This window comes from Mustela erminea, chromosome 5 (genome assembly GCF_009829155.1).
Source record: "Mustela erminea isolate mMusErm1 chromosome 5, mMusErm1.Pri, whole genome shotgun sequence".
Classification (NCBI taxonomy): domain Eukaryota; kingdom Metazoa; phylum Chordata; class Mammalia; order Carnivora; family Mustelidae; genus Mustela; species Mustela erminea.
This window is the reverse complement of record NC_045618.1, coordinates 49,150,087-49,174,170: the sequence shown is the minus strand read 5'-3', so window position 1 is coordinate 49,174,170 and position 24,084 is coordinate 49,150,087. Positions and strand designations below refer to the sequence as shown.

The 24,084-nt window shown below is 51.4% G+C and overlaps 1 protein-coding gene across 1 annotated transcript in view; it reads left to right on the top strand.

Annotated features, from left to right (window-relative positions):
• The window catches only part of ITGA11 (integrin subunit alpha 11), a 114,429-nt gene that overhangs the window by 53,934 nt on the left and 36,411 nt on the right, over positions 1-24,084 (top strand). Inside the window, exons 4-11 of the mRNA XM_032343008.1 lie at positions 347-438; positions 3,112-3,226; positions 6,088-6,215; positions 7,460-7,608; positions 12,013-12,157; positions 12,640-12,805; positions 14,148-14,218; positions 22,108-22,252. Coding sequence (XP_032198899.1) covers positions 347-438; positions 3,112-3,226; positions 6,088-6,215; positions 7,460-7,608; positions 12,013-12,157; positions 12,640-12,805; positions 14,148-14,218; positions 22,108-22,252 — 1,011 coding nt within the window. The remainder of the gene's footprint in view (positions 1-346; positions 439-3,111; positions 3,227-6,087; positions 6,216-7,459; positions 7,609-12,012; positions 12,158-12,639; positions 12,806-14,147; positions 14,219-22,107; positions 22,253-24,084) is intronic.

The following is a 24,084-nucleotide window of genomic DNA, read 5'->3' as shown; positions in this document are numbered from 1 at the left end:
TAGGGACCGGTCAGATGTCTGGAGGGAAACACTGGACTGGGCAATGCTCAGCCGAGTGCTTACTGTGTGACCTTGAGCAGGTTGCTTGGCCTCTCTGAGACTCAGTTTCTTCATCACACAGGGAATAGTGAGGAAGTAACAGGACCATGTCTGGGCAAGACCTTAGGATAGCATGAAGGGCTGCCTGGACGTGCAGGCGAACAAGGGCTCCAGAGGGGCAGGGGGAATCAGGGAGGGCTCCTCCTGGCCCTGACCCTGCACAGGCACCTCTGGGGGCTGACAGCAGCAGCAGGCTCTGGGCAGGGGGGTACAGGGCTCCTGGCTAAGTTTCTCCCTCCCACCCCAGGAAGAGTCACTCTATCCAACGTGTCTGAGCGGAAGGACAACATGCGCCTCGGCCTGAGCCTGGCCACCAACCCCAAGGACAACAGCTTCCTGGTAAGAGCCACCCACCCCACCCTCCCTCCACATCCCTGCCCCTCTTACCCACCCCCCAGACCCTCTGCTTGGGGCCAGGAGAGGCAGGGGGTGAGTTACTGTCTCCTTATACACTCGCACTCTGTCCACACACTCAGGGAACAGCTCTGCCTCTAATTCCTGTCTGTACCATTCTGCCAGCATGCCCTCAGCTTTTGAGAGGCACAGCCCTGGCAAGAGACCATACTGAGCTCTTTGTGTGCATACCTTGGGATGCGGGATGGACAGCCCAAAAGGAACAGGAAGCAAGATGGCCAGCAGTGTGAAGGGGGTTCATCCCTCCTTCTGGAGAGCCAAATTTTTGAGGCAGGGGGGCCGAATCTCTGCTCCAGGTTTGATCAAAGAACCAGGACACACCACACACCCTAGGAAGTGTCTGAAGGGAAGCCATAAATGAAAGAACACGGATTTATGACAACTGGGGGAAGAGATACAGAACAACGGCCCCCCCCAGACTGCGCAGGGTTAGATGGAAAGGCTTCCTGGGGGAGGTTTTTGATTTGTTTTTTTGAGAAGAGACAATGGGTCTTAGCAAGGAAGAAAGAAGAGGGGTTACCTGTGCTGAAGAGGCAGTGATGTGCTGAGCCCAGTACCGGCCACAGGATTCAGCAGTCAACAGAGCACCTGCTCCCTGGAGCTTCCGTTCTGGTCGGGGGAGAGCTGATAAGCCAATGAGTAGTGTAAACCTGATGTTGGGGCAGGAAGGCCAGTCGTCAGAGGTCTCTGCACCCTGCCCAGGCGAGTGCTCCCCAACTTTGCACACAGTCAGCAAGGGTGGGTGGCCTCGTGGCAGGCACTGCTGCTCCTTGCCACCAGGGGTTGGGCAATGGTGGAGATTCAAAACAGGATCCTGCTGGGACAGATAGTTCCAGAAACAGCTGCAGAAGAGCATTTCAGAGAAACATTACCCCAGAAAGCCCAATAAAATGACCCACTCGTTTTAAGATGGGAGGGCTTGTGTTGCTCTATGTTCTTGTCCAACAATATGTTTCTGTAGACAGATGGGACATTCAGGGTGTGGAGCACCAGACACCAGAACAACAAGATGAGTGGCCTGCTCAGGGGTGACAGAGAGCAGAGTGGGCCTGCCAGGGAAAGTTCAGAGGTACCTCGGATGTGGTCATCCCACATCCCTTCACCATCTCAACCAAGGACAGACAGGACACTGGGTCTTGTCCACACGCAGACCTGTCAGGGGCTTTGTTGCTACTCCCTTTTCCTTCTGAGGCTCCTTATCATGTTCTTACCAAACTGATTTCCTCTACTTCACGAGGTGGCTGAAGGCCCAAGAAGGAGGGTGTGACACACCCTTCTGGGGCTTCTGTGGGTGGGTTAAGTCCCTGGTTTATAAATGGCAACTTTCACTCACTTATTAACCCATCCATTCCTCCATTCACTCATCAGTCCATCCCCCAACCAATTGTTTATCTCTCCATTCATCTGTTCATCCATCCATTCACTCATCCTTCCGTCCATCCCTTCCTACACCCATCCACCACCCATTATCCATCATCCATCCATCCACCCAATTTCCGTCATTCATTCACCCACTTGTCCGTCTATCATCTACCCACCTATCCATCCAGCTACCGTCTATCAATCTAGCCGTGCATCCATCCTCCACCCTTCTACCCAGGCACACATCCATCCATCATCTGTCCACCCACTCATCCGTCCACTATCTATCCGTCTATCCATCCGTCACCATCTAGCCATCTCTCCATCCATCCATCATAACCTATCCATCTATCCCTCCAGCTAACACCCATCACCCACCCTCCTTTATTCTCCCCTCTACTTCCAGAAAAAAAAATTTACTGGAGCTTCAACAAAGGACAGAGATAAAACAAAACCCTTAAAGTCTGGCTGAAAAAAGAAAGCGGATTAAAGAAAGGAATTAGAAATGGAATGATTATTTTTCCAAACCAAAGGAAATTACAGCACAAAATTTAATCCCGGGTTTCCTGGCAGCAGGACAAAAATGGAGGCATGGGGTGGGGCTTTTTTTTTTTTTTTTTTTTAATGACCCTGACCCTGAGGGGACTCGTCACTCAGTCTTTAAATGAGAAGCTGACATCAATGTGTTTGGTAGCAAATTTCAGAGAAGGAGCAGAACCATTCTTTTTTCTTTCCCCAGTAAAATGGATGGGCATGTTGCTGGGACCCAGTCCTGGAAGTTTTCCCAGTAAAGACCTTCAGGGGACCTCTTCAGACAGAGAGGCTCTTCTAGTGACCTTGAAGGGTCCACTCCCATGGGTGATGCTGTGTGGTGGGTGGGGTGGACAAGAAGAGTGAAGGAGAGTCACAACTCTCCTTGGGATAGGAGGTGATGATGGGATGGGATGATGGGATAGAGAATGGGACCCTTGAAAAATACAACACAGAAGGATTCTACCATTCGTTTTTCTCCATTCCATCTGAAACCAAGGGAACTAGAACACATTAGAGCAAGAAAGATCTCAGTTAGACTCCAGAAAACTCTCTAAATCCTTGGAGTACCAATCCTCAAATAAAGGATGTCTGTCCGGGGTTATGGAGGTTGAGTTCAGTCAAAGGCTGTTAGGCCTGGACCCTCTGGAGATGCCCCCTGCCCCCCACCCCCTGACTAGGGGGGATCTTCCCTGTGCTTCGCAGGCCTGCAGCCCCCTCTGGTCTCACGAGTGTGGGAGTTCCTACTACACCACAGGAATGTGTTCCAGAGTCAACTCCAACTTCAGGTTCTCCAAGACGGTGGCCCCAGCTCTCCAAAGTAAGTAGCTTCAAATCTACAGATCCATGCTGCGTGGCCGACAGTCATTCAGGGAGGCTCTGAAATATCCCTGGTAACAGTCCCCTCTAATTGGTGTTCCTGGATATCAGAAAGCTCTACCCAGCTTGCCCAGAGCCTCATGGAACACAAAACCTCCCACTCACTCCCTACCCGCCAAGAAAATCTGGAGGAATAATGTTCAGACCTTGTCTCCCGCAAGCCCAGACTACTTGGCTCTAAGCCTCACTATTTCCTCTGGGCCGAATACCACCCCCCAAGCAGCTGCTAACCCAGTTTATTGAGGGTGATGGGATTAGCACCTCTGGCGAGCAGCAGCCCCCCTCCAAACAACGTGGCCCAATCAGAGATGGAAGGACTGTGCTTGGGGGCTGGGGTGGGTGGGGAGGAAGCATCAGCGCAGGAGGGGCTGCAGAGTGATCCTTTAAAGGGTAAGGAGGAGGTGTTGATTCTGTGCTCACAAAGTGGCCAAAGGAAAGGCAGAGCTGTGGCTGGCAAGTCCGGTCACATGAAGTGTGAATGGGGAACCTCACCCAGGCCAACAAATGACCATCTATCAGCCCATCAGTGTGCTGGGAGTTTATCCGACTCAGATCCCAGGGCACCGCCCACCGGAGGCTCTAACTCTAGGTCTAGAACAAGCCCCAGGGTGTGCATATGCTTGAGTGAGTGAGAATGTGTGCGTGTGTGTTCACCAGAGTGTGTGTTCTATCCTGTTTAGGAACCCCAGATCTAACTCAAAGTTCTTCCCAAGATGCTTCAAAAAAAAAAAAAAAAAAAAAAAAAAAGGTGAAATCGCAAGAATCAGCAATAAGAAATGCATTCTAATAATAAAGATGGCTTAAAAATCAAAGAAATCTGGTTCCTACCCCTAGATTAGGAATTCCCCCTAAATAAGGAGTTTCTGTCTCTATCAAGTCCATGGCCGCCCACACCACACAGATGGCCACAGGCATTAAGCTAAACCAGATTGGAAAAGGACAAAGCTGTCCGGCTCTGGAAGCCCAGAAGAAATGGGCCATCACGCGCTGCCCACAGTGGCAGGTGGAGTGAGAATGTCCGCATTCAAAGCCGCCACCTTCGTCTCTGGTGAGCACCGACTCCAGCCCTTCAGGGTGCAGGAGTTGCTGGAATGGTTAGCGCTCAGAAGCCTCCTGCCATGTTGCCAAAAAGTAGACTTTACAATAGCGTGAAAATTCTCCAGTAGAAGTCAACAGATACCCAATATTTCGATAGGATATCATCTAATATAGTATGGATCTATTGTATCATATTGGGCTATCAATTTCAAAGTAACTGCAACCCCTCACCAGTAGAAATAAGTTACTTAGATTTTAAAGGAAGCTTTTTGCGTTTGTTACAGTACCAGTGTTTCTTTGTTGATTTTTATTTTATTTATTTTTATTTTATTTTTATTTAACTCGGTATTCATATTAAAAAAATATAGAGAAACATTTATGTTCAGAGCAGAGATAAAAGTACAAACGCTTGACCTGATGATGTCGTTGTCACATTAACAAAGTACTTTGCTTAAAAAGTAAATGAGGGGCGCCTAGGTGGCTCAGTCGTTAGTCCCCTGCCTTTGGCTCAGGTCGTGATCCCAGGGTCCTGGGATCGAGGCCCGAATTGGGCTCCCTGCTTGATGGGAAGCCTGCTTCTCCCTCTCCCACTCCCTCTGCTGTGTTCCCTCTCTCGCTGTGTTTCTCTGTCAAATAAATAAATAAAATCTTACCAAATAAATAAATAAAATCTTACTAAATAAATAAATAGGGACGCCTGGGTGACTCAGTTGGTTAAGCGGCTGCCTTCAGCTCAGGTCGTGATCCCAGTGTCTTGGGATCAAGTCCCACATCGGGCTCAGCAGGGAGCCTGCTTCTCCCTCTGCCTCTGCCTGCCACTCTGTCTGCCTGTGCTCACTCTCTCTCTCTCTCTCTCTGACAAATAAATAAATTAAATATTTTTAAAAATAAATAAGTAAAACTTTTTTTTAAGATTTTATTTATTTGACAGACAGAGATCACAAGTAGGCAGAGAGGCAGGCAGAGAGAGAGAGGAGGAAGCAGGCTCCCTGCTGAGCAGAGAGCCCGATGCAGGGCTCAATCACAGAACACTGGGATCATGACCTGAGCCAAAGCCAAACTCATAACCTGAGTTAAAGGTGGCTATAACCCACTAAGCCACCCAGGCACCCCAATAAAACATTTTTAAATATAAGAGGATCTGCTAAGATTTCTTGAGCACTGACTTTGTGCTCAGCCTTTAAAAGCCTCAGCTCCTTGATTCCTCGTGGCAACCCTCTCCTATCACCATACCTGTTTTTACATGACAGATAACAGGCTCTGAGACATTAGGTGATTTGCCCACGGTCACACACCTAGTGCCTGGCAAAACCAGGAATCAAACATTCTGATGCCAGATCCCTCATCCTAAGCCATCACCCTTTACCGTTCTCCTAAAACATGAAACACTCATTTGGGCTAAAAGCAGTAAACGCAGCCTGCCCATTACAGTAAAACCAATGACTGTGAGCTCCTGGTCTGGGCAGGACAGAAGAAGGGCAGCCTTCTGGGCAGCCTCAGAAGAATTGGCCAACTGATGGTAGGCTGGATTGAAGCTTGGTTCAAACAGCCCAGCACAGAGAGGATGAGAAGAGCCAGAAATTCCTGGGCTCAGCATTCATGATAATCAAATAAACGACTAGCCCAAACAATTACAGCTCGCCAGCCCAGGATATCTGTACATGTGACAGGATCCTTCTGTTGTCCCCTGGACATGCACCTGGGGAATCAGAGCCTGAAAGCACAGAGTTAGTGGGCAGCCATGACTGTGTCCCTACTTTCCAGGGTGCCAGACCTACATGGACATCGTCATTGTCCTCGATGGTTCCAACAGCATCTACCCCTGGGTGGAGGTTCAGCATTTCCTTATCAACATCCTGAAGAAATTCTACATTGGCCCTGGGCAGATCCAGGTGAGTGTTTCCCTCCTCCTCTGACCAGGGCTCCCCAGAGGCTGGCCTGGGGCGCGGAGGAGCATCTTTGCACCTGCTAACTAGCTTTAAGTGCCCAGGCCCTGCAGCTCAGGACGCCCGTCTCTGGGACTTTCAGGGGAGGCTCCGCTTCACAGATCAAACCTATCTTTTGGCATTGATTCTCCCTATTAAGAGAGACCTTTCCTAGAGAGAGAGTTAGGAGGAAGGCAGGAAAGGTTGAGTGGATCCCTGCTGAGTGAGACACAGGGGAGAATTAGACACTCGGATCCTGAGAGAAGACTAAGCGGAAGAGGGCGGGCATAGCCGTCAGCCCATGTCCAAAACATCGCCTGGCGAAAGACGGGGTAGATTCATTCTGTGCTGTTTTGGCCGGCCAAGTGAGGACTAACATATAGAGGGTACAAGGCAGCAGATTTCGAGTCACTCTAGGAAATTATTTTGTAACATTCAGAGCTGCTAAAAAGGGAGTGGTTTTCTCAAGAAGTAATGACTTGCACATAACGGGAAGATCATTTTTAGGGTATCGTGCATGAAAATCTGTCCTTAAAAAGGCATCAGATAAAGTTGGAGCCCATCTGACAGGAAGGTTTCATCATTCTAATCTTACTATAGGCCTTTAAGGGGTTTTTGTTTGTTTGTTTGTTTGTTTGTTTGTTTTGAGGCTATTAATATTGTTTATACCTTATCAACCTTAGGAATAAAAGGTTCTCTTCCAAGTTTTTAGGAACCTTGTTTCCAGTATTTGGTGAAAAAATGTCATAGGCCTCCAGTCATGCTGCTCCTAATATTTTCGGCTTCAATCCTATGCTCAAGCGAGAAACATAACCTGTTGGGTCTTTCTTTATTTTTCTTTGTCTTTTATTTTTAAGAAAGAGAGAGCGTGCACAAGCTAGGAGGGGCAGGAGGAGAAGGAGAGAAAGAGAATCCCAAGTATGGTTCCATGCGCTCAGCATGGAGCCTGAAATGGGGCTCGATCCCACTTCACCGTCTCCCCCCCGGAGAGGCATCTTCCATTCTCCTCACCCAGCCACTCCTCCCTTCCCAGAGCTCTACAGGACTCTGCAGGACAACTTCCCTTCCCAATGACTCTCCCTCGGGAAGGTTTCCCACCCCTTCACACTCCCCAGGAGTCACAGACAGAGGGATGAATCCGGAGACCCTCACCGCCAACAGCCCAGCTTTCGGGGGTCAGAGTGTTCTGTAGCCCTCTCCCTCTCTCACAGGTTGGAGTTGTCCAATACGGAGAAGATGTGGTGCATGAATTTCACCTCAATGACTACAGGTCTGTACGAGATGTGGTGGAAGCTGCCAGCCACATTGAACAGAGAGGAGGAACGGAGACCCGGACGGCATTTGGCATCGAATTTGCTCGGTAAAAAAACAATAATTTTTTAAAAGTCCTAATAAAATAGAAAAAACGATAATGTACTTAAATCTCAGATAACTGTTCTAGTTCTACATTGCTGTATAACAAACCTCCATGTAATTCCATACCTTGAGACATTAATCCCTCCCAAGTTCAGGGTCAACTGGGCTCAGCTGGTCCGTTCTCTCTGGGTTCTCTCCTAAGGGTGTAGTCTGGTATGTCAGCTGGGGCTCTTGTCATTGGTGGCGTTGACTGGACTGGACGTCAAAATGGCACCCTCACGAGGCTGGCAGTTGTCTCGGGCTGTTGGCTGGGAGCTCAGTGTGTGCTGGAGACCTGAGCACCCACACATGGCCATCTGGCTCGGTTTACTTGTGGTGTAGCAGCCGGGCTTGGAGAGGGAGCATCCAGAGAGTTTTCCAGGAGGCCCCTCCAGGAACTCTGAGACTGCCTCGACCTAGCCCCCAAAGTCCTAGATATAATTTTGCCATATTCTATTGATCCAGCAAGTCATTACGACCAACGCAGGTTGGTGGGGGAAGAGAATTTGATTCTGCCTCTTGAAGGAGGAAAAGCAAGGTCACATCACAGAAGAGCATTTAGAAAGGGAGGTACTGCTGCAACCAACTTTGGAAAATGCGCTGCACCACAGAGACCCCATAAAAAGTGGGTAGGTTCCATGAGGGCAGAATCTTTTGTGGAGTCTGTGTCATCAATGGAGTATGAGGAACATTGCTGAATCTCCTAACTCCCGACATTGTAGACTAACGGAGCTTGCTCCTTAAAAATCATACCAGAACCCACTCACCATGACAATGAACATTCCGTCTTGACAGCGCCCTCACAGATGGCTCCATGCTCGCTCCGGTGACTTCGCCATTGCTCAGAACTCTGGCTCACCCCTCTCACTGAAATCAGGGAGTGCTTTCAGAAGCAATTCCCCAAGATGTTTTGAGCTGAGGCCTAAACCCCAAAGGTGACTCCGTCTAAGGTTAATGGCTTTTAATGTATAAATTCTACATCTACAAGTAAAAGTTCTGCTCTGTCCCTTGGGACCACAGGCCCATTTTCGTATAATCCCACCTCACATAGGATGAGGGGATGTTTTTCACAGAATTTAGCAGGAACACAGATTTCATGTGGTCAAACGAGGAAGCTTTTCCCAACCTTATAACTAACTCTTCATAACCAAGTTACGGCTCCACTAACGTACTTCTGTTTGCTGATAAAACTTGCCCTAGCATTTTTCCTAAATGAACCTCCCTCTGTGAGAAGATGAGTCTTACTCATCCTCACGGATGAGTAAGGAACGGAGCTATTTTGCTATTTTGCCATCACTGGGATGAGCCCCTGAGGACCCCACACGCCCTCGTGAAATGGCTGGGACAACAGAGGAAGCCAGTGCCCACGGGCGAGCATTTCCTCGGTGGGAACTAACTGACTCATACAGGGTTGCAGCCCACCAACCCCAGATCATTTACGAGTGTGGGACCCACCAAGGAGTTTGAACAAGTCATGACTCATGAGCACGGCTGGGCCTCAGGTAATCCGGGCCTCAAGTGAAGTGTGAAATCTGATCTCAGCCTGCCAAGTCCCAAATTACGGGGGGTGCGTCTTAAAGTAAAAGGTTTGCTCTCCTCACTCAGTTATTCACAATACATTGTGTGTGTGTGTGCACCTGCCAAATTATAAAGATCGGGGCCATGGACTTGAGGGATTACAAAGATGGTAACCCGTGGCCCCTCCTGGCCCAGTCAGGAGCTCTGACAAGCACCAGCTTAACTCAGAGAGGATGAAAGGCCGGGATCCACGGGGAGATTGAGAAGAGGGGCTGGCATCTGGGTGCCTGGGTGGCTTAGTGGGTTAAGCCTCTGCCTTTGGCTCAGGTCATGATCTCAGGGTCCTGGGATCGAGTCCCGAATCTGGCTCTCTGCTCAGCGGGGAGCCTGCTTCCTGCCCCTCTCTCTGTCTGCCTCTCTGCCTACTTGTGATCTCTGTCTGTCAAATAAAGAGGGGCTGGCACTTCTCTTGTTCTAGGAAGATGCCATAATTCAGTCAGGGAGAGGTGGAAAGAAGACATTCCACCAGCCACAGACAGAAGAGGGGAAATGTCAAGGAATGTTTCTATCTGGAGTCTTTTGACAATGGAATGGGGTTCCGGTTTGGGGGTATTGGGGCCAGATTGTGAAGATGATAATGTCATTGCTAAAACAACCATGAGTGGCCACTGAGGGCTCTTGGGCTCGAGAGTGTTGCCATCAGATATGCCCATAAAGGTGAATTCGGTAGTCATGGATGGCTTGGAGGCCATGGACACAATGATGTGATTCCTCCGTAGTTCACTCAACATTTTCTATTAAGGGGAGCAAGCAGGAGGAAGGGCTCAGAGTGACAGAGGGATGACCAGGCCAGATTATGATGAGTCGGTGGGCCATTGTTAGGACCACGAGAAATGGGAGCCAGTGCAGATTTTGAGCAGAAAGGAGACATGGTATGGCCTCCTTGTCCATAGATCACTCTGGCTTCCAGAATGTGAGTTGTGAGTATCCAGCTCTCACTGCTCTCAAGGAACTTGTGATCTGATTTACAAAGGAACAAATCCAAGGCTTTTTACACAATAGAAAATTACAATTTTAAATTTGATGATTCATGTCAATATTCACCCCGTTGCAGATTCATACAGATAGTCACATGATTCCACTACATGGAAATATGAACCTGAAAATTCTTGGCTCCAGATATAATAAAACCTGTTTCTCCCCTGCCATACTTTTTTTCATGAGTTTTGTGGCTGGGCCTGACCCTTTCATGAGGTGATGGAAACATCTAGAATCTCCTTTGAGCAACTGGCAGAGTTCTCACTCCACTGGGTCAGGCTGATGCTCAAAATTTGCTGTAGTCACATCAAGTGTGACTCTAGCTTCCTTTAGTTCACAGCACATATTAAAATTTGACCTTTTTTTTTTTTTAGGCTAACCACAATATCATAAAGTTGAGAGAATGGTGGGTCTGTCTCTCTTAACTAGGAACTTGAAGATGCTCTGAACTAGCTTCTTCCAGGCTCCATGAATGCCTGGATATTCAACCTCTAAATCATGCCCATGGGTTCATCAGTGTGTCTGGTGATGGGCTTCAACCTAGCATCATGGAGCTTAAATCTATGGGTCAGACCATATGGGTTAGACCAGAGTCTATGTGGGAAACATTTATCTTCAGATCCTTACTGGAAAGTTCTACCTGCTGGGCCAGAATTTGGGTCCAGGCCATATCATTCCTACTCAGAACGTCACGGTATAAAGGAGGATTGGCCATAGAGGCACTGAGAGTCCGGGATGGTTCCAGAGCCGGGTTTCCTGCTTCTGAGATGGGCAGCCAGCGGCAAGAGCCTGTCCACAGTGTTGTGGGCCAGCGGGCCAGGCCCCCAGTCCCTGGATGCAGGGACCAACAGGCAGGCCAAGCACCTGCTCCAGGCACTGAAAACAAAGTAAAAAGCAAGAAAGAGGAGTATTTGTCATGGAATTTGATATTTAATAGCTCCCAAAATAGAATCGAAATAGTCCTCGTGGGAAAAAAACTTTGTTCAGGCTGCATTCCGTGTATTTTACGGATTAATGTTGTTTGGGTGTTGAGTTACTCTGGCCCATCGCCCTTTCAGTGTGTAAGGAAGAGCTTCTCAAAATTAGATCATTAGATCTTTGGAAAAATACTGATGCCTAGGCCATGCCCCAGAGCTTCTGATTACATGCCCAGTTGGGGCCTGGACATTGGCATTTTTTTAAACTCCTCAGGTGATTCTAATGTACAGCTGGGATTTTGAACAACTAACTTAGACACCTTTAAGGTGTCTAGAGGTCCCCATCTGGGGCACCTGGCTGGCTCAGTCTGTTAAACATCTGCCTCCAGCTCAGGTCATGATCCCAGGATCCTGGGATTGAGCCCTGGATCAGGCTTCCTGCTCAGTGAGGAGCCTGCTTCTCCCTCTGCCTCTGCCCCTTTGCTCCCACTCCTGGTGCAGTCGGTTAAGCATCCGACTCAGTCTGGGCTCAGGTCGTGAATCTCAGGTTCTTGAGATCAAACTGCACATTGGGCTCTGCACTCAGGAGGGAGTCTGCTTGAGATCCTTTCTCCCTCTCCCTGTACCCTTCCCACTCGTGCATTCTCTCTAATAAATAAATAAATAAATCTTTCAAAAAAAAAAAAAGGACAAGCAGATACATGACCCATCTGGTGAATGAGGAGTGTGGGCATCCCAACCCAGCTTCTTCTTTGGTTCTAGATCCCAGCCCTTTTGGGTTGCTCCCCCTGGGAGTGGGCTCACCCCTACTTCTGTGGCTGCCCCCTGGAGGAGCTCTGGGGGCTGCCGCATCCCTACATCCCTCTTCTGACCTTCCCCCTGCACTCTGGCTTCAGCTCAGAGGCTTTCCAGAAAGGTGGAAGGAAAGGGGCCAAGAAGGTCATGATCGTCATCACAGATGGGGAGTCCCACGACAGCCCAGACCTGGAGAAGGTGATCCAGCAAAGCGAGCGAGACAACGTGACCAGATACGCTGTGGCCGTGAGTCCTGCCCCTCGTGTCCTACCCTGCGTGCTCCTAGAGGCTTAGCCATCAAACCCCTGGGGAGTCCCAGGGACATATTCTAGGTCATGAACAAGCTGTCCAGACCCTCCAATGTGCCTCTCCTTGTTTCATCTTCTCCTAAAGAGGATCTGGGGAGTTTTCCTTCAGCGCTGTCCAGAGCCATCCAAAACAGTTATGGAGTTTGGGGGATTTTTTTTTCTTCCATTGCCAAGGAGGTTCTGAAACTTCAGAACTCTAGGAAACACCCCCCAAGCCACCCGGCTCCTGACCCCTATCTTAGACCAGGGGCCTTCTGTAGCCCCTATAATACAGCCTGTCTCAAGCTGCAAGTGGAACCCCAAGTTCTGCTCCTGGTGGCTGAAACGGAGGCCCTGGCCACTTGAGGGACAGCAGCCGCAGGCGTGTGAGGAGGTCTGGGCTACGTCCTGGTTGGTCACTCTGCCCCTGTTCCCTGGCAGGTCCTAGGCTACTACAACCGCAGGGGGATCAATCCAGAAGCTTTTCTAAATGAGATCAAATATATCGCCAGTGACCCCGATGACAAGCACTTCTTCAACGTGACCGATGAGGCGGCCCTGAAGGACATTGTTGATGCCCTGGGGGACAGGATCTTCAGCTTGGAAGGTGAGCGATGCCTACCGAGAGGGGTCTGCCTTCCTGGGCTCACATCAGGTGAACCCTGTGGAATGATAGCCAGCCCCACAACACGGAGTGCTTTAGCAGAACCATCCTATAAACCCATGCTACTCCACGAGGGACCGGGGCTTTGCTGGCATTCTCCTCCTGGGACCACTGGCGATCCTGAAGCCTGTAGGAGCCAAGGGACTTGCCAAACCTTCCCCAGCTTGGGAAGGAGACAGGGTCTGACCTAGTGTCACCAGAATTAACAAGTACAAAATACCGTGTCTGTGGCAGACTGACCTTAAGACATTATCTGCTGGTTGTCTGACATTCAAATTGAACTGGGCATCCTGTATTTTATCGGGCAAGCTTAGTTTGGACAAAGCTGGGCCTGCCTCCATAGCCCAAAATGCTTAATCCCTGAGTCCTGCTGCCTCCCGCCAAAAGCACGTCAAGTAGGGTTCCTCCTGATTGCCTCTCTCCTTACTATGTACACTCCAGTTTTGTCTGCATGGCTCTCCTTTGTGCAGTGTCTTGCTAGAGCGGGCCCTCCCAACACTGGGCTGGGCCACGTGGGATGGTTTGTAAACAGAGAGAAAGCAGCATCCCGGGGCCTGAGCATATTGGAAAAGATAAGCTCCAGAGACGAAAGCAGCCCTCATTCACAAGGATAAAGGGGTAGAAAGTGTGAGCCTGAGTTTTGAAACTCACCCCAGGACTTAAATATCCAGATGAGAGTACTTCTTCTAGAAACGGTTGCCTTGGGTGTGGAGAACATCGACTCCCAGGGTCCGGGGGCGGGGGGTTGGGGAGGGGTGCTTTTGTGGGGAGGGGCTTTCAGCACACATGGGTTTCTTGTGCAAAGCTGTGGTGGTGACAGGTCTCCCTCCCAGGGGTCGAGCCGGCATTTGGGAATCATCCAAAAGCATCTGGAACCAAAGCTGGTGAAAAATAAGAGTGAGAGAAGTGCAGAAAGAAATGGAATTTCCACTTCTTGCCAAAAATGTAGACTATTTCTTTCCATGCACTTTCCTTGATCTTTCCCCTATTTTGACAGTCAAATAGCATGCACGCTCTGTCCTATAACTTGTCCCAAACCCTTTTCAGCAGTGACGGGGTTAGTAATAGTAAAGCCAGCGGCCAAAGGAAGGTTCCCGGTGCCTCTCCCTGCAGGCTGCCTGCCTGTGGGGCCACCCAGAAGGGCAGTGTGGCTGGACTCAGCCTCAGGCCCTCTCTGCCCTCCCTGAAGGGGCCCCCAGGACCCAGGTGTTGGCTGAAGATGCAGGTGTGCGTGGCGCTAAGCGGTCGGGTGCGGAGCTGAGATCCCTCTGTCCTTCTGTTTTAGGCACCAACAAGAACGAAACATCCTTCGGGCTGGAGATGTCGCAGACCGGCTTTTCGTCTCACGTGGTGGAGGTGGGTTGGGGTTGGAATAACCTTCCCATACACTTCCCAGCTCTCTAGGTGGTCACCCCACCTTTCCTGGGCTCTCAACACTCTCTGTATCTCTGGGTCTCTCTACCTCTGTCTGCCATGGCTGCAAGAAGGAAGTCAAAGTCTTCAACTTAAAAGAGGTTGTCTCAAGCCCTTTTCAGCAGGGAGTGATCTACAAGTAATGAACCACCCCCTCCCTGAGCGGGGGTGCTGGGGGCATTTCCTCCAGGCCCAAAGGTCCCAATCGGTCTGCAGAGCCCTGCGTGAAAATTGGGTCAATGCAGCGAAACCAATAGCACTGCGCTCCTAGAGTCCTGCTCCCGTGGCAGCCGGGCCATGCGGGGGCGTGGCCCCGCACCGATGCTGGCAGGTGTCCAGATGTGCCAGATGCATTCCCCCTGCAGGCTTGGCAGCAGCTGGCAGAGGTCCCAGGTGGGCACGCAGGGTCACAAGCAGCATGCCCTGTCAGAGGCTCTGCTTCACAGGACGTCAGGCCATCACTCCCCGGGCACACCCCTTCCCTGAATCTGATTGACAAGATGGGGTGGAACCTCACAGGATCGCCAGAGGGGCAGAGAGTCAGTGTCTGTGAGAATGTTCTGGTAACTGTGGAGCCCTGTCTGGGAGCACCATGTAGTAGAAGGGCCGCGCGTCAGAAATCTGTCTCAGTGGACGTGCGTTGGGCAGACGGTATCCTAGCTGTTCCCAAGTTGGCACCATGGGAGTGTATTTCTGCCTCTTCATTTGCCAGAAAAGAACTATTGGTCCTTCCTGCTTATACACCGCCTTCATTATCTCACTGATCCCCACCCCCCCACTCCTCTGTGAGGTGAATCAGGCAGGATTCCTAGGTGCCGGTCTCCAGAGGAATAAACTGTGTCACACGACGTCTGAGGGACCCCCTGAAGTGACATAAGCCAGAAAACACCAGTCTTACACTCTTCCTCCCCACACCAAGCAGCTGCTCCCTTAAAGCTTATGGATTCTAAAGGGGTCTGAGTCAGAAATCCCAAATCGGAGTGGGGGTAAGGCAGGGGACATGTGCACAGCAGGCAGCAGGCGGAAGGGCGGAAACCTGACTCACGCTCCGCTGTTTCTGAGCTGAATCTGGACAGGCTCATGCCCACCCCGAATATAGCAAGATCTAAATGGAACTGCCTGTAAGAATAACACTCCTGTTCTATGCACACAGCACTTCAGAATTTTCCAGGAAATTCCTGCGCCCCATTTCATGCTCCACACAGCCCTGCCAGGGTGGCAGCGGGAAATAGTTGTCCATTTTAGGTGGTCAGATCTGCATATCTTTTCCATGCCTTCCCGGGGCTGGGCCATACGTTGGGTCCTGGAAGGTGCAGGCTCCTGCTTTGAATACCGTGTATGCCCCGCAATCAGGGAACCTGAAGAGAAGGGGAGGTTATGACGAGGTTCAGGTATTCAAGAACACTGAGATGAGTCCGGAAAATGACCCAGGCAGCTCAGTGTGTCGAGCGAGATGAGTCCTTGCAGGATCCGTGGGCTCCCCAGCTGCACAGGGGAGACCGGGAGCTCCCAGCCAGGCTGTTATTTAGGTCAAGGTCATGCATAGCCCTGTGCAGATTCTCCCACGTGTCCAGCTTGTTTTCATTCCCTGGTTGGAGAGACCACGGTGCCCTTCCTATCCTCATCCCCACGCCCGGCTCTTCTAAAGCCCCCGAGTCCTGTTTTCAAGTAACAGGCATCTGGAAGTTTTTATCTGATAGAACTCTTAAAGAGATGATTAAATTCGAATCTGAGACACTTTAACACTTAAAAAGGAAAAACAAAAAAAATCCTTCCAAATCTGAAGGAATAGAACGATGGTGGGCTGTTGGCGCTGTGACTGGCCATTGGGTGGCTATTTTAGGGCATGGAGGTTTCTCAGTGTGGGCCACTGATGCTGTCATAATCGGCCACAGCCGTCCCGTCCCTCGAGTCCAGCTCCGCAGCTTCCAGGGTCGGTCAGAGCTCTGCGGGGTTGGAGAACAGGCAGTCCAGGCGTTTAGCTTTGCCGGAAGTGGGTCCGGAGCCCCAGTCAGTCTGTGTTCTGGTCAGGCTACCAGGCTCCACCGTCCCCTCAGCGTCCTCTAGGTGGCCCGTACACCAGTGCACAGGGCCACCAGCAGCCACCCCCACCTGCCTGCACCGCCCTACCTAGCCAAAGCCGAGAAGAATGGCTGGCATCTGGTATCCTCATTCTATTACTACCGGGCAAGAAGAAAGCACTGCTGGCTGTGTGGCCTCAGACAAATCATTTCACCTGCCTCAGACAGCTTCTTCCTGTGAATGTGTGAAGAGCTTTCAGCTGCCCTGGACCTGTTTAGTTAGGTCAGAGAGAACGATCTCTAGTCCCAGGGGAAGGACCCCATAGAATGTCCTTAAAGAGCAGAAGGGCCCAACCACTCATCTCCTGGGCTGCTGTTGTCTACCTAGCAAGGGAAATAGCCTTTAAGGGAAAAAGGATGAAAGCAACTAGAAAAAAAGAGACTCCAATGCCCGGGGTAGGAGAGGAGACCCCAAAATGTCACTTGGTCACCCAAAGAACCCAATGCCCCAGGCCACAGGAGCCTCTGGGGAAACCCAGGGAGCTACAGTCAACCCAGGAAACTCAAGTCTCAATTTGCAAAAAGGGAGAAAAAGATATTCGGGAAATTACCATCAGGAAAACCATCTGTGGATCTCCGGTCAAATTTGAAAACAAATTTTGAGGCCAATGGCTCCATTAGCATTTGGAAATGAATGCAAAGGTCACTAATAGCTGGAGGGGGTTTCTATTAGTCCTGGCTGCCTGCTGAGGTAGTGAACTCCCTGGTGAGCTGGGTAATCAAGAAGAAGCTACAGGAGTCTGCCAGAAAGCTTACAAAAGGGATCCATACCTCCCAAGGGGCTGTGACTCTATGAAGCTATAATGCCCACAGGCCAGGAGGGGAAGGTATGCTGGAAGGAAGGGACTATGAATAATCATTGGCCATTGGCGGTGGATGGAGCTGATGGGGGGGGTGCTCCTCAGCTGAGGAATTTCACTCGGACCTCCTACCCCGCAGTCCATAGGTCTCCCCAACCCGGAAAGTTTACAGAAGGAAGCATTTTTATTAGGATGGGTCCTGTCTACACAAATACTTTGGTGACTGACCTGAGATGGGAAGAGACTATTTTCCTTTCACCTACACGTGATGGCCCAGCAGGACAGCCCCCAGTTATTCTGGAACAGGCCAAGAACAGAGAGCCTCCCCGACCAGCTGCCCTGTCAGCCTGTGCCCTTCCCGCAGCAGCCCCTGGGGTGGTGGGCCAGAGCGCAAAGGCCCTTGGCCATTATCGGAGGCTCTGAACTGCTGAAACCTTCAGGTTGTCATCTTTCCTAAAGGTTTTACATCTGAACTAGTTTGGCACATTTGATTCAATCAAAAATGAAAGAAACTAATCCATAGTAATGATGCAAGGGGTTGACACCTGGAGGTTTAAACTCCTCTATGCCCCTGTAACTAGGGCAGACAATTGGGGTGTTCTTGCGTTCCATCCTGTGTGGCCAGGGCGTGGGAACCAAGGTCTGTCAGTTTGCTGTTCCAGATTGTTCACAGGTGGCTTCTGGTGGCAGGAATCATGTCCAGTTCATTGGGAGGTCCTCGTAAGCCCCAGGCCCTCAGGCTGTGCACCGGTGCCCAGCACCCCACTCCTGGGCCTCATTCCTGGAAACTCTGATCAAGACCTTGCTCCCCACAACCCCTCTTTGCCACCCTGGCTCCCAGTTTCCGGCCCGGTGAAGGGCTTCATTCCACAGAAGGATTGAGGTCCTGTTTCTGGCTGTCTCTTGCCTAACCCCATCTAAACCTCTTGGCACTCGTCCCTTCCTCAGGCTCCTCTTCGGGCTTGTTAAAAACACACCATCTGAGGACAGAATCCGAGCAGTTAGTGAAAGTATAATCCATCCTCTTCACAATGTATTTGTTTGGGAGGGGCTCTCGGCCCTTCTTCAGTCACTCTGATGATGGGCACACAGGCACTAGGGAGCCATGGAGGAGTCTGGGTAGGAGGACAGCACTCAGCGTCCTCTAGGTGGCCCGTACACCAGTGCACAGGGCCACCAGCAGCCACCCCCACCTGCCTGCACCGCCCTACCTAGCCAAAGCCGAGAAGAATGGCTGGCATCTGGTATCCTCATTCCATTACTACCGGGCAAGAAGAAAGCACTGCTGGCTGTGTGGCCTCAGACAAATCATTTCACCTCTCTGAACCTCAGTCTTTGAGCAGATGTCTGAAAAATATTTGCTGGAAGTGAATCTTGAGGCTTGGAACTGGAAGTGTACATTTCAAGTCTTGCTAATAAATCAAGTAAGGGTTTCTTAAAATCCTTTCCTAACTCCACCCATCTCCTCAGCTGCCTACCCCTTCCTGCGGAGGCCCCCCCAACGAGGCTGCCCTGGCCTCCAAAGGGGCCCTCCCCTTGGGCTACCAGCGGTGCCAACCTGACCATGAGGTCTGCCTCTTTACTCCTGACTCCCTGGTGTTTTATGGATGAATTAAAGAGAGAAGAGCTACTACATAACGAGACCTTATTGGCTGCCCAGCATCATGCTAGGAATTAAAAATGTTAATCCTCACAACAAAACGACTTACAGCTGTGGTGGAGACAGAGCGAGTGAGGGAGAGAGAGAGAGGCTCCCACAGGGTCACACAGCTAGAAGCTCTGTCTGGCTCCAGACTCCAGGGATGCTCAGTCTCAGCCCGGTGGACAGTCTGGGTCCCAACATTCTTGGCTGTGGGACTGTCCTGTGCATGGTAGGCAGCAGCCACTACCCCCAGATGCCATACTGAGCCCAACACCACCTCCAACCCCCTGCTCTGACAACCAAAACTGTTTCTAGGTATTGCCAAATATTGCCTGGGGGCCGCACTGCCCCCATTCAGGAACCACTGCCCTGGACTATGCTGTTTCCAGGGCTGGGGATGCAGACTGGCTGGTACATGGTTTGAAGAGATATGGTCACATGCCCAGGGAGCCCTCAACTCAGCTGGGAAGGCAAGACTGCTGCAGAGGCCGGGTCAGAAAGCAGCTAAGAGCTGAGCTAGCAGAGTCTGATGGCAGGTGCTATGCTCAGGTGAATGCAAGTACAAGTTGTCCATAGGGAGGGCATGGACTTGGCCTTGACCATGCCTGCATCCTCATTTCTGCACAGAGCACCAGAAAAGGCAGTTTATGCCAAGGGTCCAGGGGCAAGGCCACCCGGGCACACCTTGGCCCTATCAGGTGGGAGCTCAGGTAGCCCCAGGGGAAAGGAAGCCATAAATTGGGACGCCAGTGCCGGGCCTGGGGCATGGGATGAGGCTCTTCCTTGGAATGCCCTGCTATTTGTGATCCAGCTGGGTCTCCCTGCCCGGCTCCTCTGTCCAGGCTTTGGCCATTTGGGGGGCCCTGCCCATCCAGATTTTTTCCAAATTCAAATTGTCTAGGCTCCTCTAGCTGAGGAAAGAGAGTGCCATAGCGAAGTTTGGTCCAGTGCCCTTCACTTGCCCTCCCATCCACTGTACTCTGCAAGGCTCTCCCTGGCAACAGACCCTAGCAACCTGGGAGCACAAGCCGCAGCCCCTGCCAGGATAAAACAGCATAAAGCAAGAGCCTGTGAGCCCTCAGCTGGCCCAGTACCACCAGATCCAGAAGGCCAGTGGAATCCTGAGCCCCACTGGTCAGTATCAGTCCTCCCCAGCGGAATCCCAGGCATGTCACCTGAGCCAGTCTTCCTCAGTCCATTGTAGAGGCCCCTCATTATCTGCAAAGCCAAAAACTCATCTTCCAAGGCCTCTCCATGAAGGAAAAAGCCTGGTCCTGCAGTAGCAAACTTGGACTCAGCCAGAAGAGAGAGGGAGGAGAGAGAGGGGGGAGGCCCATGCATCATGACCCTCTTAGAGGGTGCTCTGATGGAAAACCAGAAGCAGAGGAGGAGCTGCCCATGGGTATTTTCTCCCCTGCCCAACCCACCTCCCTGCTCCAAATCCTAGCCCTGCCCCAACTTGCTGTGCAGCCTCAGGCAAGTCGCTTTCCCTCTCTGAAGCTCAGATGCCTTTTGTCAAGTGCAGATAATGAATATCTGTCCTGTCGGCCTCGCACAGTGAGTGGCTGGATGAGAAAGTACTCTGCAAAGAAGGGAGCATGGCCCAAGTTCAAGGAACACTGGCAGTGACCATGGGCAGCAAGTCTTTGAGGCCCCAGCCCCAATCCTGGCCTGGCAGATGTCAGGCACTCCCAAGCTGAGGCTCACATAGAGTAGGAGAAAAAAGCTAATTAGAAAGTGTGACATTAAACACAACCAAGCATATCAGACTCTCCAGAGACCGGCTCACTTACAGTTGTAAAAACATTCTCTCTGAACAGTCAGTTCCAGTTCCAGAGTATTCCGACCCTTTAAACCTTATCTAAGATCAACTTTAGTCTTTAAAGTGACCCCTGGGAAATGAGAAATGGAAGGTCAGCTCCAAGTTCACGGTCCTGCCCCCTCCACTGCCACCAGTGAGACCAGCGCCCAGTGACCTTGCCACAATCCTGACTGTCCCAAGACCAGATTCACGTTTTTCCATTGGCACCATCGCTTTGGAGGTTTGGGGAGATGGAGTGGGGGAACATGAAATCCTGCCAACCAGCCTGGATCAGGGAGCTTCAGTGTGGAGGTGGGGAGAAGTGACTTTACCAGCTAGTGCTCTCATAGTCCAAAGTTGGGGTACCACCTGCCTGGCCCAGAATGGCCAAGGTCATCCAGGAAGGTGGCCCTCCCTGATTCTACTACGTTCTTGGGCCTTCATTGTCCCTAGTCACTGCTCTTCCTCTTCTAAGTGCTTGCTGTTTGCCTTCCTGGGCCCACTAGCTTTGTGGGTTGTTTAAGGAGGGGGGTGGTGATGGTGGGGTTGCAGAGGCAGCCCAGAGAGGGAGGGGGCCCAGTCCTCTGGGATGACCCCAGAGTCAGGAACTGGGAGCCTGCCTCTCAGGAAGCCAGAGCCCCCATCTTCCCATCCAAACACTGCAGCTAAAGACAAGTGTCCTTCCTCAGAACACGGGCTGTCACGGATGTGGCCCTGGCTTATCCATCCAGCCTCATCAGAGTCACTCTGGCCCCTCATTCCATGCTCCACCCCATCAAACAGCTTCCAGCTCCTTAAAACCAAAGCCTCAAGACTTTCTCCAGCCTCAGGGCCTTTGCACACATGTCCCCTCCCTGTCCAAGTGTCCAGGCAAGCATTACGCATTCATAACGCTTTTCCTTACCCCCATTTCAATCTAACCTTAAACCTCCCTGTGTTATTTACCTATAGCATTTATCACACTTTGTAACTATTATGCTTATTTGCACATTTCTTTAGTACTTGGAGCTTTGCAAGGGCAGAGACAATATCCCAGCAATAAGCAAGTAGCTGGGACAAAGCAGACACTTGGTGAATTTTTACTGAAGAAATGAAAAAGTAAGATTTACACAGAGGAAAGCAACTGAGACACCACAAAGGAATGTGGAAGGAGGCCAGGTGCAGGGGCGCGGCTTCAAGGTTTCAAGGAGCATCAAAAGGAGGGAGAGTGACAGGAGATTCCCTTCAGGGGGTTTGAAGCCCAAAGAGGAACCAGAGGCTGGGTCCTAGAGGTGGAGTTTATTTCTAGAGCATTCCTTTGTTTGACCCATTTTGTGCAAAGGATGAGGTGGAAGGTTCTTGGCTCATTCAAAAGTCAAGAGTCCTGGTGGAAGTCGTTAAATAATGAACACAGGAGAAGGGGCCTGAGGTGGCTGCCAGATGCTTCATTGCGTAGAAACCTTTCGCGGCTTCCCAGCGAAGGGCCCCCAGGGGTCACGAGTTGATGTGTATCCCCTCCCCAATGTCAGGACGGGATTCTGCTGGGAGCCGTTGGCGCCTATGACTGGAACGGAGCCGTGCTGAAGGAGACCAGTGGCGGGAAGGTCATTCCTCTCCGGGAGTCCTACCTGAAGGAGTTCCCCGAGGAACTCAAGAACCATGGCGCATACCTAGGTAAGAGCCCGAGCGGGTGAGGAGGGACGAGCGGAACTGGCCCCACATGAGACGAGGGGCCTGTCTGTGATCATCCAGACACAGGTCAGGGGCCATGGCCTCTTCAGCCTGGCATCCACCGTGCCCAGCATCGTGCCTGGCCCGCAGTAGATTCTCGAGAAACAGGTAGAATAAGTGATAAGCAATGCACCTGTACCTGAAATTCTTCTGATGCTTCTAGACGCTAGGTCAGGGGTTTCTGCATCTTTAAAGCTCACTGCCTTGACTGGGGTTTGACCCATTAAGCACTCCAGAAGTGGACATAAGAGAGAGCTACAAATTGTTGGACATTGGTGATAGGTCCCAGCTCTCAGGCCCTAACCCACTGAACACAGTCACCTCCTATTCTGGAAGAACCATGGGCCTGACCCTTGACGCTGAAGCTGCCAGGGCAGATTCCTTTCTGAAAGGGCAGAGCCAGAGCAAAGGGGAGCAGGGGATGAACGGCCGAGGGTCCCATTGTTTCTGAGCCAAGTCGGCCATCTTTGAAGTCACCCATCATTAATGCCTCCTCAGACCCCACTCCTTCATGAGCCTGGGCCACCCGGAGTTGGCATATCTGTCCACATGTCTGTCCTCTCCCTAATGCTCCATGTCATCCTCGCCTTTGTCACTCAGCTCTTCAGCTGCCCACCTTGCCTGTGACACTGTCCATGCGGCGGTCACCCCATTTTCCATCCGCAACTCTGGGACCCTGAGCTGACCACAGGACAGAAGCCTGGAAGCAGGACTTGCCCAGGGAAATACAGAGGTATAGGTCCCTAGAAGTCCCCCAACACTACCTGGCCCACAGAGATTAAACCTGAACTGCATAGAGCGCCCTCTGGACCCCCTGGTAAGCCGGACCCCGCCTCTGCTTTCCAGCCGCTTCTCAGCCATCGCGGCCAGAGACAGGTGCACAGATACAAATTATAATGCAAGTGGGGCCAGAGTTCAGATGCAAGCACAGAAAAGGAGAGAGAGATTGGAGCCCTGTCTTGGCAAAGGCCCAGAGAGCAGAAGGGATGTCAGAAGAACGAAGGCTAGAGGCCACTTAACGCAGACCAGTCATGATGGCTCGTGCTCCTCCCTTGTGCTCAGCAGGGGGCTGAAAGTAGGGACACCAAGTAAGTGATAGTGGCTCAGTGGCCGTGAAGCCTTAACTATCAGGGACATAGCACCACTGCCCTGGGCCCGAGTGAGTGGGACAGACACCGCCGGTGGTCGTAGTCCTGCCATCATGACAATCGGGCCCCTGCTGCGTGTGCTGGGGCCTATACCAGGGCTCCGAGGCAGGAAGAGACTGAAAAAAACCAAAAAGGTCCAAGAGAAGGAGGGAGATGCGGAAGGTGCCGGGTGGGTTCAGGACCCAGGGGATAGAGTGGTGAGGCTGGGGTGGAGAGGGGCAGCAAGAAAGGGCAGGCAGGCTGGGGCAGGCAGTGGCTGGAGGAGGCCTCAGAGGCCAGGTTGAAGAGCTGGAGCTCTTTTGTGCTAGCGTAGGAAGATAGTGAAGCTATCTGAGTGAGGAGCCTCTCTCTCCAGGCTCCCGAGAGCTGTCTTCCTTCTCCCAGGAGACCCTGGTGGGGGAGAGCCAGGCCGAAAAGCCCTTCTAAGGCTCCACCATCTTGCTTTACCCACAGTCACAGCCTTGGGCGGGAATCCTGACAGAGTGCCTTCTCTCTTCCTCCTCCCTCTGGGTCTCATCCATGAGTGTCTGGACTCTCTGGAAGATTCCTTCCTACGTGCCCCAAGGGAGAGGGCTTTTGGAGGAGGGAGACCGGGAGGCCAGGCTCTCCTCCTCCATACAAGGAAGC